Raw genomic sequence first — 18,275 nt, forward strand, 5'->3', positions numbered from 1 at the left:
CTGCCTGTGATAGGTTGTGGTGAAAAAGTGTCATCCATTTGAGTATTTTTATCAGTTTATAGTCTTCTTTTTGTGGCATTCATTTTTGAAAGTATAACCACCACCATTTTCTCCTTTTGATTCTAGAACTCACAGTGTGCACATGTCAAGAGTGTGGCTGATGTCAAAGTAAGTGTTAATAAATATTTACGTATTTGAAGGTTTATTTGCAGTGTTGTCTGTGTTAGTTATATGAACCACTACTATCAGGCTGATGTTCATTATCATTTTTTTTCATCTGCTCTGATTCTGTGACAAGTATTTTTTTATGTATTTCTTAACTCTCACTAACATGGACCTACACAATTAGATTTGTCAATCAATGGCATTTATATACACATGTTTAGTTTTTGTATTCATGTTAGTGTGGTTGAACATTTATTTCATTGTATTTGTTGTAATTTGAATACACTTTCACTATGCAGTACTTTTAGCTGTTTTAAGTTTTCTGTGAGGCAGTACAATTGATGGTGTTTTGCAGGTTTATTTAGTCATTTCTTTATTTTTGTATTTTCCTGTATCTGCACCATTCTCATCATCCCGATGGACTTGCACGAGATGTTGTTAACTCCCGTGAAAGGCTACCCATATTCAAAACATAAGAGCGGATGGAGGTGGTTGTGGAGGAGGTATTTCTTTTCTACATTCATTCTCCTAGTGTACCTATAACAGGTGGTTGATCAGTATTGATGATCCTAAACTTTGAGATGGAACATTGTTCACTAAAAAGGACTGTTTGCAATGATGAATATAAAGTTATTTTTGGCGTGTGGTAAATATCTCGTTTATGGAATCTTGGGTGGGGTCATGGGTACTGTTTCTATCTGTGTGACTGTTTTGTTTTCCATGTTCTGCAAGTTTACTTAACCTACCCCATTCTCTCTTGTTTTCCAAGTTTACTTAAATGACCCCATTCACTCTATTGTAATTCCTTAGCATAATTTCCCTTGTTTGTTCTCACTCAGTTTGCATATGTATATTTACTGATTATAGTAACAGTTTGCATACTTTTATTGTAGCCCTATTTTGTTAGGGAATTAGTGTGGTGGCAATGTACATTATGTTTGGAGAGAGTCATGTCTCAATGGGCTATTGTGGCATCTCCTGGGAGAACCCAAGTTTGGCATAGGCAGCACATTATTCTCATAACTGAAACATTGCAAAACTATTTTTTTAAGTACTATTGTTTCTTTCTGTGTGATTGTTTTTTATCCCTTGTTCTGCAAGTGTACATATTCTACTCTAGTCTCTCTTCTTCTAATTCAAAACAAACGTTGATACACAAAATTGGGATGAAGTGGATTAAGATGCATTGGCATTAGGGCCTCTCGCTCATCCAAGTGGTACTGCTGGAGAAGGGATCAGCATATCTGTAGACACTTCACGAAAAGCCTCCTTTCTGAACCTCTAGCATTTCTGATGACTCTTCAAATGGAGTGCTCCACTGGTGCAGGTTGTTCAAGACTATGGCTGTTGGTGGCAGCACCTAATGTATGACGGTTGATTTTACACAACCAACACTCACACTTCCAGTGAAGAGCGAAGACCACATGTAAGTCAAAAAAGACTGCAGCCCGGTATGGGGCAGACTATCCAGAAGTATGTTTTTTTAATCCCAGTTGGATTTGTTTTCCCAATAATGCAATGATTGGTATGTGCAAAGAGAACATCAGTGTGCCGTGCACCAATGTATCTTATATTGTATATTTGTTGCATTATATATGAGGGTCAAATATGTATTGGATTCTTTTTCATGTATTGTGTTCTTTAACTAATTGTATTTTTTTCAGATAGAAGGATACTAATGTATATGAACTTGGTTGCATGCAGTCAAGATAACAACATGTTTTGTATCCAAAGTCGTATGTATAATGTGCTTTTCGTTTCACCGTCCACTTTATATAACTCCATGAGCAATCATATAGTAGAGTGACACATTTTAACTACCATTGTATCACTACTGACTCTTTCATCATTCTTATTTCATACTCAGTTATTTTTAATTTAATAACCACTGCTACCCATCACCCATCCGTTTTGCAGTATTGCTACCTGTGGGTAAAGGTGGTACCCTGTGCAGCCGCCGCTGTATACCAGAAAATGGTATGTCGAGTGTTTGTGGACTTGTGATAGCCAATGCTACAAGAGGGTGTCTAAATAAAAGAATCTTATAACTGCAGCTATACAAAAAAGGGAGTGATTGGTGTTTTGAGGATCAGCCTAGCCACAGCAACGGTTGGTGTGTTTACCTGTAGTTACCCTGCACTGACCTGGTGCGCGGACTTGTGGCAGCCGTGACTACACACCAGCAAATGGCACATAGAGAGTTTGTGGACATGTCTTAGCCGCGTGTAATAACAACCGAACCGGCGAGGCTTCTCTATAACTGTGGTTATAACAAGGATGTTTGTGGGCGCTCTTCAACTTTTCAACTTTTCAACTTTTCATTGGTTGTTGTAGACACGGCTATTGTTATAGCTACATCTATTGGACCACACATTTTCTGTGCAATGTTCATAGTTTTATGGGGATGATACAGGTCAGAATTTTATCTGTATTTGTTATTTTATGTCCTTAGGTGTTCCCTTATCTGATTTGCAGTTTGAAAGTTTGGCTTAGTTTGATTTTCAATTTGAAGAAAATGTACGTGTAGCGGCAGCTACTAGGCAAAATTTGTAGTTGTGTTAAATAGCCGCGGCTGCTAGCGATGCTGGGCAGAGTTTTGTATGTATTTCAGTGTTTGTTATTGGCTGGTGTTAATGTAAATGTATACTTCTTTGTGATAGATTGCACTGAATATGTGTCAGCCATTTTATTAGTTTTCTTACAATATAGTCCTCTTTTTCTGCTTTTGATTTTGGAAAGTATAAACCCGCCATTTTGTCTACTTTTCTAATTGTGACTGCAAAACTGCACTGTGCTCATGGTGCAGTATGATAAAATATTATTGGCATGTATCATATATTTATCATTGTTTTGTTGAAAGTTGTATCTGATAATATGTTGATAATGGGGCTTTTTGATTTGTTTTAGTTTCTTACTGTGTTTGTTAACAATGAAGTGGTACTGCTGTATATGTAGAAAATGGATGGGAACAATTGTTGGACATTGTTTACTAGGAAAGAAAATAGTGCGGTGCATGATATAGAATCACTAACTATACTTCCTGCCCTCAAAATAAAAGAATGATCACAGAGTAGTAGAAATGTGATTTTATTTACGATGCTTTTATGATCTCTTATGGTGTTTATTAAAGACTTTTTTGTGGTGATGAAAATGTGTCTGCTTTAAAAAGATTTTTTTATGCTGGAGTATGTTACTGTGTGGTTATCTATAAGAGAAAATATATTGTTTTCATGTGTTGTTTGTTGTTTTGTGAAACCTAGTGTTTAATTTCATGAAAATATGTTTGATTGGTTCTATTTTTAAAGTTGCACTCATAAAGAATATAGGGATGGCAAACTCCTATTATGTAAAAAAAGAAATAGAATGTTTTTTTCTGGTGCAAATTGCCACAATAAATACAGGCGCACTATGGGCTTCAGCAATGCAATTTCAATCCACAATTAATATTTGAAGTATGGGTTAGTAGTGCTTACTCTTTTCATGAGTTATTTTTTTGTAAAATAAGGGGATAAAAATATTTGCCACTGAAAGAAAATGATATATATTTGTAGTGGCATCAATTGCTTTAGTGTTCTAAAATAGCTCTTCTGTAACTACGTAGGGTGCGATCGCACACCATGATGCAGTTATCATATTTCAAACACATTACTTTTGGTCTAGGTAGGATAGGAGGGGTTGGGTGAAGGTGGCTGGAACAGAAGAAGTAATAGAAGTACATTTTGATGGAAATTAGCCTTCCTATAGGTTTCCTCTATATTGTCGTAATGGAACTGAATGAGGTGCTTAATCAAATTAGATTTTGCAAAAGGTTGGTATTGTCTATTGGAAGGTTCCATCTGCAATAGCTTACAATAGGAAACGCACTGAACTTGTTTATGTCCTTCTTATTCCAATTCTACTTCAGCGAGAAATACTGCCAGCTGTCAGTGACAGTTTTCTGGGCACACTGGTTCTTCCATGGAGTTAAGGCGAATATTTAGCATACCCATGCACATCTTCATAACTTTCTTTCATTGCGTTTTTCTCTACGTACTGAGCAGGTGTCCTGTAAGGTTTGGGCAAGTGATTCACAAATCCCTAACAGAGTGACAATATCCAATGCAACATTGACATATCCATGATGTTTATTTTATTCATATATTGAAATATGTCAGCAGGATATGTAGTTGTAGATTTATAAACTAGTGGTTTATGTAAAATTCAAACAAAGCAGAACAACTAACAAATGTACATTTTTCACCAAACTGATGTTTCTTAAATAGGGGACGGGCAAAAGCCTGAAAGAATGAACAAAAATGAACTTTATATTAGGGTCTTCCTTGATGAATGATTTGCCAAATAATTTGCTCTTGACTACAGCTGCCTTCAATGTTGCTAGCTCGCTCAGTTTAGGATCAATTTATACTATGATGGACCTTTTCCTTTTTGTTGTGATTTTACTGTTGGCATTAAGCAGTAGACATATGGCTTTCTGGAAATAGCAGAAATGATATGTATCCCCAAACCCGTGGACTAGTGGAGCAATATATTGAAAAGAACAGGACAAACTCGCACGGGATACTGCAAAAAATGTTTAAATCACAATCGATTCAGAGTGTGGAGAGGGAAGAGGCTCAGTGAGATGGCCAAATTATAAACATCATATTTTAATATTTATCAAAATCATCATAATCACATAAAGATGTATTACATTCACACGATAACATCCTAAAATACATTTAAATATATATCCATATAGACAAAGTGCCCACAAATATAAAAAAACAGAGATAAAAGCAACCTTACATTTACTGACGGATGTAGTTCAAATCCATCTGTAATTCATAAACAGTATATGTTAGTCATTCTGAAAGTGCTGACAAAAACGTGATAAGTGCCTACTACATGTACAAAATACCAAAGTATCTTAAAAAACTGTTGTAGTTTCGATGACACACTATATCTAGTTCAAGCAAGAACTGATGGTCGCCTTCGTCAGGGCGCACTAATGAGTTGCATCTACCATTCGAAAAGAACACTAATATATACACTTTGTAATTGAACAACTGAGACCTGTGATTGCACCGATGTGGTACTTCAAACTTGATTGTAGATCTCGGTATCTATAAAAGAATAAACCCAAAATAATAGAAAAAATAAAAGAAAAAGAAACCAAACATATGTATTAAAATCAAACACAAGACTGACTTCGCCTCAGATTACTCCACACCTAATTTAGAATTCAATATAATGAACTATCATTGGCAAGCAAATATATGTTCACCTTGATTAGTCCATGCGGGGCACAGAGAACAGTAATTTTCGTCACGCAGCCCATTAAATAGACAGATAAAAATAACATTGCATCTCTGGAGACGAAAAGTATATGTGGAATCTAATTAACTACCCCAACTTCTAACCATATCGCATAAGAAGAGCTGGTCCAAAGACATACACAGAGCTACATATCTGTGAATGTACTAACCTCAACATGATGCCAGAGCATGTATTGTGATACCCATGACATATACAAATGGAACGATGAACTATATTCACATCCAACTTTCAAAAACTTTTCATAATGAGAAACTTCTCAATGTAACAGTGGTGTCCTCTGCTGTAGTTTTAATGGCACAGAGGGCCATTTGAAAATGACCTAAAGCAGTAAGAAAAGGCATCTCAATTAGTGATATGGAATAGTAGCATCAATAACATGAGTAGCACCACTAAAGTGAAGAGTTATAAGCTGTCTAACATAGGAGAGAGGGGCAATAATTGATCCTCAATAGAGACTAACGTGCCATAAAATTAGATGTCAAACGTAAGTATAGAACTAAAAAAAAATACTATATAAACGCTAAGTATGGAGGTGCATAAATAATATACTAGATCGATACATCAAATGGATGCATGTCACATAAAATTCTGTCTGATAATTAGGCAAGTACCCACAGCCGTGCCCCGTATGGACTGAACCTCCTACTGCTGGAATAGAAAAATGCGGCACTGGTGTATAAAGACTAAGGAAAAGGCTTACCGTGTTCTAAGTACGCTGCAATAAGAGCAACTCAGCCACGTGGAAATGCTAAACATGCGGCTCTTCAATTACTAAGAAGCTGGGACCGCTGGAAATGATGCGTTTGCATGTCTCTTCTCCCGTGGAACTGACGGTGTAACAGCAAAGTAGCCTCATTAGCACGAGAGTATAGAAAGGCAACTGGGACTTGGTTTCTAAGGCAAAATACCATAGAAATAAAAGGAGGATTTGTGAATTTATAATGCAATTATTTGGAAAGATACGTGTCAGAAAACCCCTGGCAGCATTCACTGACACGTATTTTTCCGATACCACGGATGCGATTACTCATTTAGAAGGTTTACCCATTGATTCCAACACTGACATTTTACTGACGCTTGATGTGGAATCTTTGTATTCCACTATACCCCAACTTGAATCTTTGTTGGTCATGAAAGAATTTTTCGATTGTAGACCTGGGGTGCATAGGGTCCCTCGTGAAGTATTAATAGACCTTTTGGAAATAGCATTATCCAGGAACTATTTTCGGTTTAAGCCCACTTATTATCTTCAAGTTAAGGGAACAGCAATGGGGGCTGCTTTTGCCCCTAACTACGCCACCATTTACATGTGGAATTTTGAAAAGAGGTTTATTGTGTCTAATACTAACCCCTTTAGATCTGCTATCAGACTGTATAAGCGATATATTGATGATATCATCGTTATATGGGATAAATCCAAGGGTGATCATCAGATGTTTTTTACATGGGAATGTTAATTTGAAATTCACTATGATGGCCAGCAATTCTTCCTTACCTTTCTTAGATCTCCTTAGCAAAGATGGTGGTGGACACATCATAGTGGATTTATATCGAAAGTCAACTGACCGTAATACCATCTTAAGATACAATAGTTTTCATCCCCAATCATTACGTGAAAGTATCCCCTATGGTCAGTTTCTTAGAGCCAGGCGCAACTGTTCTAGGGTTGAAGACTACACTACCCAGGAAGGGCTAAACTCCAGCACCAAGTCATCCTTCTGACTAAACCCAATCGGGAAAATATTAGCAAGGAACAAATAGTCTGTGCTATGACCTTTAATACACACCACCACAAAATTAAGAAGATCATTACAAAACACTGGCATATTCTGCAAATGAATATTCCTGATTTATCATGTCCACTATATGCCTTTGAAAAAGGTAAGAACTTAATGAATTGGCTTACTAAGGCTGACAGAGCAACGCTTGTGATTAAACAAAATACACTTCTGAGTCTTTGGGCACTAACGCCATTATGGGACATTTTCCATGTGGCTTTTGCAACCAATGTGCATATACGACTGCCTGCCCCTCTGTAACGATTAATAGTAAAGTATGGCACCTTAAACAGCATACCACACGTAACACTAAAAATGTTATTTGCCCCTACAAAAAAACATACATTGGCAAAACATCAAGGCCCATCAAGTTGAGGATTGGAGAGCACAAATCGAAAATACGTACTAGAACTATTACAGCTCCATTGACAGCCCATTTTTTGGAACAGAACCATAATTGTAATGATTTGAAATGGTGAGTACTAGAGAACGTCCTAGGGGTTGATTCTAACAACACAGCATCCAGACTGTCCCACCGGGAACAATGGTGGATATATAATACCAATAGCTATGAATCTGGCCTTAATCGCTTAGATTAGAAGAGTAGTTCCACTGTGTTCCATGATTTGCTGTTCATTTTTTATTTTTTCTGTCACTTATTTTCTAGAGTAACATTTTCTGATCATTAGTACTGCATTTGGTATTTTTCTTCTTTATTATTATATTCTTTATTATTATCTTTATTATTATCTTTTTTAATCATTATTTTTGTCATTATTTTCATTTAGTTTTATTTTTCTATTTTTCTATCTTACTTTGAGTAGAGAGAGTTTGAATACTCTGCCCCTCCATAGGCCCGCATTCATTTCGATAAATAATTGGTGCCTTATAAGTTTGCAAGTCCTCCTTTTATTTCTATGGTATTTTGCCTTAGAAGCCAAGTCCCATTTCCCTTTCTATACTCTTGTGCTAATGAGGCTACTTTGCTGTTATTCCGTCAGTTCCACTGGAGATGAGACATGCAAACGGGTCATTTCTAGCGGTCCTGGCTTCTTAGTAATTGAAGAGCCGCATGTTTAGCATTTCCATGCGGCTGAGCTGCTTGTATTGCAGCGTACTTGGAATGCGGTAAGCCTTTTCCTTAGTCTTTATACACTAGTGCAGCATTTTTCTATTACAGCAGTAGGACGTTCAGTCCATTCGAGGCACAGCTGTGGATACTTGCCTAATGATCGGACAGAATTTTATGTGACATGCATCCGTTTGATGTATCTTTCTAGTATATTATTTATGCACCTACGTACTTAGCGTTAATATAGTATTTTGTTTTAGTTCTATACTAATGTTTGACATCTAATTTTATGGCACCTTAGTCTCTATTGAGGCTCAATTATTGCCCCTCTCTCCTATGTTAGACAGCTTATAACTCTTCACTTTAGTGGTGCTACTCATGTTATTGGCGCTACTATTCCATATCACTAATTGAGATGCCTTATCTTACTGCTTTAGGTCATTTTCAAACAGCCCTCTGTGCCATTAAAACTGCAGCGGAAGACACCACTGTTTCAGTGATATGTTTCTCATTACAAAAAGTTTTTGAATGTCGAAAGTTCGATGTGAATATGGTTCATCGTTCCATTTGTATACATGGTCTGCTCTGGCATCATGTTGAGGTTAGTACATTCACAGATATGTAGCTCAGTGTATGTTTTTGTACCAGCTCTTCTTATGCAATATGGTTAGAAGTTGGGGTAATTAATTAGATCCCACATATACTTTTTGTCTCCACAGATGCAATATTATTGTTATCTGTCTATTTAATGGGCTGCGTGATGAAAATTACTGTTCTCTGCGCACCACATGGACTAATCAAGGTGAACATATTTTTGCTTGCTAATGATCGTTCATTATTTTGAATTCTAAATTGGGTGTGGAGTAACATGAGGCGAAGTCAGTCTTGTGTTTGATTTTAATACATATGTTTGCTTTCTTTTTATTAAATTTTTTCTATTATTTTGGGTTTATGCTTTTATAGATACCGAGATCTACAATCAAGGTTGAAGTACCACATTGGTGCAATCATGGGTCTCAGTTGTTCAATTACAAAGTGTATATATTAGTGTTCTTTTCTGATGGTAGATGCAACTCATCAGTGCGCCCTGACGAAGGCGACCATCAGTTTTTGCTTGAACTAGATATAGTGTGTTGTTGAAACTACAACAATCTTTTAAAATGCTTTGGTATTTTGTACATGTAGTAGGCACTTAGCACTTTTTTGTCAGCACTGTCAGAATGACGAACATATACTGTTTATGAATTACAGATGGATTTGAACTACATCTGTCAGTAAATGTAAGGTTGCTTTTATCTCTGTTTTTTTATATTTGTGGGCAATTCGTCTATATGGATATACATTTAAATGTATTTTAGGATGTTATTGTGTGAATGTAATACATTTGTATGTGATTATGATGATTTTGATAAATATTAAAATATTATGTTTATAATTTGGCCATCTCAATGAGCCTCTTCCCTCTCCACATTATAATTCAATTGTGATTTTAAAATGTTTTGCAGTATCCTGTGTGACCTTTGGCTGTTCTTTTCAATGTATGGCTTTCTGGGCCCATCTCATCAGAACCCTAGGGTCTATGCTCCCCCTTTTCTCATTCACTTTATCAGCCAGGTGGAGTATCTTTGTAATTGGTCCCAAAACATCCAGTAATTTATCTTGCCTTGATTTCCAAGATGCATCAAGATGATATTTGATGTGTTTTGTATACTTGTCCAGGCAGGTGAACATTCTTTTGACTATTTCAGGTGTTTAAGCACTTCCTTCTGGCAGATGTGGCCTGGGATAATCAGACCATAGTTTGGCCAATGGTGTTTTGAACCACCTCATCAGGTACGCCGTTATTTTTGTTGGTGGCTCCCATTCTGATGGCCAGCGATGAATGAGAGTGTCTGGGTCAAAGACATCTTCATTCTCCTTCTGATTTTACTCGATCTTTCTTTTCTTGAGAGCTCTTTTGTCTTTATCTTCACTGGATGATGATTGCGTTTCCACCTTCTCTCCACTAGACTGCTCCTGCCAGCTGTTGTTTTCTTTGACCAAGCTGGGTGAAGATATTTTCTGCCATCTGCTTTATTTTAACTTTGACCTCAGTGCTTTTCTCTTGCCACCTTGCACCTTCTGCAGTGTACCTGGAGGTGTGTGGCCATCATGTGCCTTCTGGGCTTTCTTTCTTCCCCCTTTTTCTCTTCCTGCCTTTCCTGTACATCCTATCTCCTCCATGTCTTGGGAAAACGTTAATGAATTCTAAATGAGGGATAGATGCTGTGAACTATGTCTCAAAGTAGCACCTAATGATTTTCTGGATGGTCTGCCCTCTAGTGAGCTGCAGCCTTTTTTTGACGTACATGTGGTCTTACCTCTTCACTGGAGCTGTGATTGTTGGTTGTGCTGAATCAACCTCCACCCATTAAAGGTGCTGCCACCAACAGCCAGAGTCTTGAAATACCTGTAGCACTGGAGCACTCCATTGAAACAGTCATCAGAAATGCTAGAGGTTCAGAGAGGAGGTTTGTGATGAAGTGCCTACAGATGTGCTGCTCCTATCTCCAGCAGTCCCACTTGGGTGAGTGAGAGGCCTTCCCAGGATCTTTACTTTCTTATTCAATGCATCTGCTGGAAGTCTTCATCCACTTCATCCCAGGCTACTAATATTGTCTTTATTCGGTTGCAAGACACAACCACATTACACAACTGAAACAAAAGACATGGAATGGAATATGAAATCTGTTCACCCTTTCGATGCCAGCCATTTAAAACAGTAAAAAGAAAATGAAAGAAAAAAGATGGCTGCCATGGAGCGGGAGAAGGGACTACATATAGTCTATTCTCCCTTTCCATGGTGGCCATTAAAAAGATTGAAGAAAAAAAACAAAGAAAATAACCGGCATGGAAAGGGAGAAGGGAGTACATGTAGTCCCTTTTCTCTTTCCATGGCAGCCACTCACTGAGCAAACACCAAGGGATGTGTTGGCAGGGTCGGATAGGCCCCTCGGCCTTTCGGCCCGTGGCCGTGCCAAAATCGTCCATGGGAAGTGGGGCCGGTTTCTGACCATGCCTGGGCCGGTTTGGAAAAAAAAAATATTTCAATATTTTTTTTTTCAATATTTTTTTTTTCAGAAAGCCGGTCATCCTTCTTAGGTCGATAAATGAGTACCAAAACAATTTGGGTGATATTCTATACATATTTGTTCTATAAAAAAGAGCTTAAGTGTAAGTGCTGTGCAATAAGATATTATCATTTGGCCTTGGACGTCTGCTTGGATTCACAGTAATTTAGTGTACTTAGGAACAATGCTATTTGATGCCACTTCCTGTTTTGTCAAGGGGTGAAAGGTCGTGTTTCATCGCTTTAGGGTGGGGTCAAATGACATCACTTCTGGGGATGTCATCAGAGGTCAAGGGTCGTGAGACGAGGGGTGGGCCACTTTTTTTTGGGTGACCGGGCCTATTTCTAGTCCCAGTCCGACCCTGGGTGGTGGTGACCAATGCCTTGTCTGGATGCTAAGGACATGGTGAGGGTCAATCAGATTGTTTGTAACAATATGATTATCCTTGTTGGATGCTAATTGTACTTTGAACTGTCTACTTGGATAACCTTAGAAAAATTAACACATTCAAGAAAGTAAAACTCTTACATGATCCGATTACCTTGTAGAAACAGGTGTGAAGCCACGTAGCTGCATCAACGTAGCTTTCAAAGTGATTGGCCCTTTCCTCGACACGGCTACAGCCTGTGCAGGCATATCTCCTTGTTGATTTGGGTGATCGGTCAATAATATAGACGCAAACATGTCATTGTGCTGGGGCATACCCACGCATACGGAAAACACATTCTGGTTTGCTTTATCGCAAAACAGCGGTTATAGTCCTCCCCCAAGCACCTCTTTCCTGTTTTCTGTCATTGCTTTTTGTCTCTTGGTCGGTGAACTTCTTTGTAAGCCTTCAGGAAATTTTAAAAGCAGTACCTTGATTTATCCATTACTTTTTTACCTCTTCTTCCTATACCTTTGTCCTTTGTCTTGCGCTTTGTAGTTTGTAATTTCTTGTTATTTTAACTTATTTTTTTTAAAGTTTTTGATATTAAGAGTCCGTTTTGTGTTGTGTATTTCTACAATATTGTTTTTTCCTCAAAGGTCATGCATTGCAAAATGACTATGACCAGCAATGATGATGGGATGGTGTGGGTGGCTTCAGATTTACCACCATGGAAGAAGGAATGTGCGCAAAAAAAACCATTCTGACAGTTCACAATATTTCCGCGTATAGGACCAACACAGAAAAAAGGAGATTGATGATGTCATGTGCAATTTCTGTGGTAAGGTTTTGCGGAGTGGACCTTCACACAAGTCATTGCAACGTTTGGAAACATCCTTCGTTAATTCAAGATCTTGTCCGCATTCATTGGGATGAAGTGGATGATTTAAATAGGAAGGTTCATGTGAAACATAAGTTCAAAGCACATGGAGCAAGATCAGCACAGCAGTATTTACCATCTGAGCAACAGATTTACAACACGATTACAAGCTAGTTTTCACTACCTAACACCCACCCTCAGTCCATCCTGCCTGTACCTAATCTTTCTAACTTTATCGTGATGGTCAAAACCTGTCACAGCTTGATCAAGGTGGAAGGTGGCACGCTAGAAGCTTTGGGCAAAGCTTTTTCAGAACATAGTACCAATTGCTAATGCAAGGTATAAGTGTGCATTGTTTTTACCCTATTATTTAGAAACAAACACAAACAAATGTACTAAATATAAATACATTTTATTACCTTTATGAATCCAAGTGTTTTCCCTTCCCAGTTCATACCTCTTTCTTTCTTATCTAGCAAAATGGTCCTTTTCAAGGCCAACTTTTCAGTTATAAAAATAGACAATAAAAACACATACTGTATACATGGATCAAAGACCTTTAATTTATCCTTTCAATACAGTGTGTGTTAAAAAAAACTGGCATATCCTTATGTATTTCATTATAGCTGCTGTTTTCCCCTGTGGAAGCTGTGGGTAATTCCCTCCAGTCGTTGTTGCATTTAGCCGTACATGCATCCTTGGCAGCGCAGCTACAAAACTGTTTGCAGTAGTCTTGTAAAGATTTATTTTAGGATTAATTGAGTGAAGTCGTTGTACACAGTTACTGTAACATTTTAATAAAGTTCTATTCATCAACATTACATATAAATGTAAACACTGGAAAAGGTTTAGTAAATATGCAAACAATATTTTTTAAGAACAGGTTTATTTGGGGGTAATGTGGTTGCACAAATTCTATTTATTGTACTTTCTACGCATTATACATCGTTTTCATTAACCCAATTGTCTGTATTATTAATGTCAATTATGTATGGAATAACAAAACCCTTGAAATTAAAGTGAGCAATACATTGTAAAACAAAACTTGAGATTCAAGGAAAAACTTTAGTTGCATGGACGTTAAGGTGAGAACTTAATGCAACAAAACCCCTGAAATTCAGCTAAGACCACCTTACCATTGCACCCCCTGTTGCGCAGCCTATGATCACAATGATGACATGACAGATTGCATCACTGATGACATCACTTATTACATTACAACAGTAACCAGCATTAAAGATCACCTTCAGCCATGGTCAGTGTGCATGGGCAAAAATATTTTAACGCATTAATGGGTACTAATCATGGCCTTAAGTCATGGACACTGGCCACAGTCTTCACCCATGTGCACTGTATATTTGAAAACACTAACAGGCCACCAACCATAGACTTTTGCTTTCACTAGTGGCTACAGCTTTCAGTTGTATCCACTGTTTATTATATACACTAATTAGCCACTAGCCATGGGCTTATCACAATTCAGGCCAGTGGTGACAATCTTTGGCTGCACCCATTATATATTCTACTATATAAATGGGCCTCACTAGCCATGGCATTTAACCATGAGCAGTTTGTACAACTTTTGGCATGCCCACTGTATATTTTAAAATACTAACATGCCATAAGTGATGGCTTTCGGCCGTGGCCACTGTATATTATATACACTAACCAGCCACTAGCCATGGTCTTCAACACAATACTAGCCAGTGGCTATGGCCTTTGGCCATGCCTAATGTATATTAATGGGCACTGTCTGTGGCCATTAGCCATGGCCACTGACTACACTTTCAACGTTGCCCATTGTATATTTTAAAACAGTGATGGGCCACCAGGCATGGCTTTTAACCTTGCACATTAGTATTTTACAACACAAACTGACCACTAGCTATAGTGTTTGGTGATGGCCGGTGACCACAGCCTTCATCATGGCCAAGTCCATGGCCTAAATTGTTATTAAGAAAATCAAAGTTTTTATGACCCAACATATTAATAACCAATGTAATCAGTGTTGTCACCAGTGATGTCATCAGTAATGCAATGTGTGTTATCAGTGTTCTTAGTGTGTGATTAGTGATGTGATCTGTGATGTCGTTATTTTGGTCATAAACTGCGCAACGGGGGCACGAAGTGAGGGTGGCTTTAGCTGAATTTCAAGGATTTTTTTGTGTTAAGTTCTCACCTTAATGCCCATGCAACAAAAGTGTTCCTTTAATATATATATCTATATATATATATATATATGTATATATATATATATACACATTTATATATATATATATATATATATATATATATATATATATATATATATATATATATATATATATATATGTATATATATATATATATATATATATCACAGGGCCTGCGGTAGCGGCCCTGTACCTATGGTTAAGTTGCTGAACTCATAGGAAGAGCACTTGTTGGGTGGTTTATTACTCTCCCCCCCCAGAATGAATCCTTACCAAACTTTGCAAAAACTGTATATTGCCCCTCCAGATTGATCCTGCGAAGTTTGGTTCGGTTTCATCAATGGGGGCAAAGTTTTAGGAGGGTCCCAATGGAAACAAAATTTTACTAACATCTACAGCCCAAACCGCTGGATGGATTTTTGCCAAATTTGTGGGCGGAGCTGCAGCTTGGTCTCGAAAGCATGCATTTATAAATTTGGTGCAAATCCGTTCAGTAGGTTTTTTGAGAAACGGCCCAAAAGTAGGTAAAACGAAATTAGTGATATCTGGGTTTGGTTTGTGGACTCACTTCCCTGTTCGCTCTGCAGATGTGCCAACGATTGGTCTAGGGGCTGACAAGATGTCCGCAAACATCAGGCGTGCACGCTGATTGGATGGTGAAAAGCTGAGGTGTGTCATATTTTCCAAAACACCTGCGATGTTGGATCCGCGAACTGCTGCAACTGACCGGGGATAGATCAGTGGGGAAAAAGTCTGGAAAACACATTTTGGGTAATTTGGTGTTGGAAAGAGGGGCTGGGAAGGGTGGGGGAGTGGAAAAAAGTTAATATGAGGCTCTTTGTTTAGGTGGAAGAAGATAGTATGAGTGGCTCAGTAGTCCATGGACACTGCGGTAGTCCACGGGCAGAGTCTTGGCCGGACAGCTCGAGACACGCATTTGGGGTCCTTTGTGGCCATAAAGAGGGTTTGGGTGGATAACTTGAGTCATTTGGTGACTGAAAGAGGACTTGGGCGGCCAGCCTGAGACACACATTTGGGGTTATTTGGTGACTGAAAGAGGGTTTGGGCGGACAGCTTGGGTTATTTGGTGACTGAAAGAGGGCTTCGGCAGACAGCTTGAGGCACACATTTTGGGTTATTTGGTTACTGAAAGAGGGCTTGGGCAGACAGCGTGAGACACACATTTGGGGTGTGACTTCAAGAGTACTTGGTCAATATAGGCGAGAGGAATCTAGATGATATGGGGATATTTTCATAGGTGAAAAATAGGGTTAGCGGTCCATTTTGATGTCTGCAGACTTCATTTGAATTGGGAGGTTCAGGACAAGTTGTGGTGTGGTGGTTGTGGCCAGTGGCCACATTCTTGGGTGCATGGCCACATTATGCTGTGGTGGTTGTGGCCAGTGGGAGATATTTGGGTGCATTTTCATTTTGCACCAGCTGATGAAATGAAATGGATTCACAATTTGGTATAGATACATACACAAATCGTTCATTAGGAATGTGCTCATGTGCAACATGGTTGCAGAGACTGCATGTATGTTTCCACATGTATGAAATCTGGAATATTTCATTTATAGGTATGTTTTTGGTGTCTAGTACTTGCCGTAAGTACATTCAAAATTCTTGTGGATCTTCCTGTGTGTTTGTGGTGAATTTTACCATTCCTGCACAGTGGTCAAATTCTTGCTTAGTCCTCATACACTTTAAGTGTTGTTAGGATTATTGGTATAAACACTACTGGTCCGAGACGTTCAAGTAAATGTTTTGAATAACTGGTGGCAATTGTAATAGAAGATTGATTGCTACATTTGCATAGCAATTTACACCAGTTATGTTGGAAAATGTAAATGGATCAGAGAGTTCTGACTATGTGTCATTTCCTGGACCTCCAATTGTTTTTTTAGAAGAAATATTTCTCTTTATGTCTGCTGATGGGTGTGCAGTTGTGTTTGAACTAGATAGATTTGTGGTTGTATTACTTGATGGAGTGGAAGATGTTTTTAGTTTATTTGGTGGGATTGTTGGGAGATCACTTCTAAGTTCTGTTTGCATTCATTTTAATTTCAAAACTTTACCTATTTCAGGAACAGGGTACATATCGAAATGGGGTGTGTAGAGTGCACATAGCAAGGAATGTCAGCCTTGACTTTTTTTTGCATCAAAATTAACTAGAAATAGTCCTTTGAGTGTACTTAGTTGTGAAAGTGCTACATAACTCAGACCTTCTTTAAAGACTGTGCTACCAATGTCAACGAATGCCTGATCTAGGGTTAGACCTTGTGATTTGTGAATAGTGACTGCATATGGAAGAGAAACAGAGAATTGTTCTCTGCATACATACATGTCTTTGAAAAGAGGGAATCCTGCTGTTGAGCATCCTATTCTTTTAACTTCTGAAAGTTTGTCAAAGTGAATGTTGACAAACTGAATGTTGTTGTCATGTGCATATGTTTGGCAGCCAACAACTGTACCAGTTGCTCCATTGACTAAACCTTGCTCCACATCAAGGTTACGTTTTAGAAATACTCTGCAGGTTAAACACAACATTAACATTTTCTCTAAACCAGCTTTGTTGGAGATACATTTTTCTAAGCTATTTAGTCCTGCGGTTGTTTGTTGACATATAGGGAGTGTCATGCCATGCACTTCCCGTTTGTCTGTGGAGCTAATATGCACTATTGTTTGCAGCTCTTTTTTTACCATTGTCTCATTGAATTGAGTACAGCTTGCTAGGGTTGGCATTAAGGACATACATTTTGCATTTCTTTTTGCTAAATGTTCCATGAAATCATGTGTCAGGTCCATATAGCTCATGGATGAGTCGACTATTTAAGATGGAGTGTGCATCTTCAGAAAGAAGACCATTTCTAATGCTTTTTAAAATGTTAGCATAGGTGAGGTCTGCAGACTGATGCATGTTTTGAGTTAGTTCTCTGTATTAGAAATGTTGCCAGAGATTTACATTTCCTATGCTGCCAAGTGTTTTGGGGCACTGTTTGTGTCCTATGGTTTTAAAAATGTGTTCACCTTTCACTGGTGTTAATTGTGGGAGATCTGCAAAACCAATAACATGTTTTCCCCCAAAGAGTTCTGTGTAGTCTGTTTAAAGGACTTCTTGCAATCTGAGGTGAATTAAAGCCAACATTAGGTTGGAAACCATGCTTACCTCATCTATTAGGAGCATTTTCCTTTGTTTCAGAATTCTGTGTACTTCAGTAGCAGCTTCTGTTTATAGTCTGTAGTACTCTCATTTGTTTTGGTGGAAGGATCAGTAGTTGGTGTAAAGTAACAACTCCTACGTTGTAGACAGCTAAACCTGTGGGGGCTATTACAACAGCTGAAAGGTTGTTTGTTAACTTTTGTAGGAATTTGCTGATGATTTTATTAAGCAT

The 18,275-nt window shown here is 38.1% G+C and overlaps 1 protein-coding gene across 3 annotated transcripts in view; it reads right to left on the minus strand.

Annotated features, from left to right (window-relative positions):
- CDH16 (cadherin 16) overlaps positions 1 to 18,275 on the minus strand; it is a 1,158,846-nt gene that overhangs the window by 1,095,300 nt on the left and 45,271 nt on the right. The window contains exon 1 of one of the 3 annotated variants that reach the window (XM_069653286.1): positions 4,951 to 4,979. The exons of the other annotated variants lie outside the window; for them this stretch is intronic. Within the exon in view, the coding sequence (XP_069509387.1) occupies positions 4,951 to 4,952 (2 nt within the window). The 5' untranslated portion in view covers positions 4,953 to 4,979. Of the gene's footprint in view, positions 1 to 4,950; positions 4,980 to 18,275 lie in introns of those variants that run through there. 3 annotated transcript variants of the gene reach the window in all.

The sequence above is a fragment of the Ambystoma mexicanum genome, chromosome 1p (genome assembly GCF_040938575.1).
Source record: "Ambystoma mexicanum isolate Mex_15411 chromosome 1p, UKY_AmexF1_1, whole genome shotgun sequence".
NCBI classification, from domain to species: Eukaryota; Metazoa; Chordata; class Amphibia; order Caudata; family Ambystomatidae; genus Ambystoma; species Ambystoma mexicanum.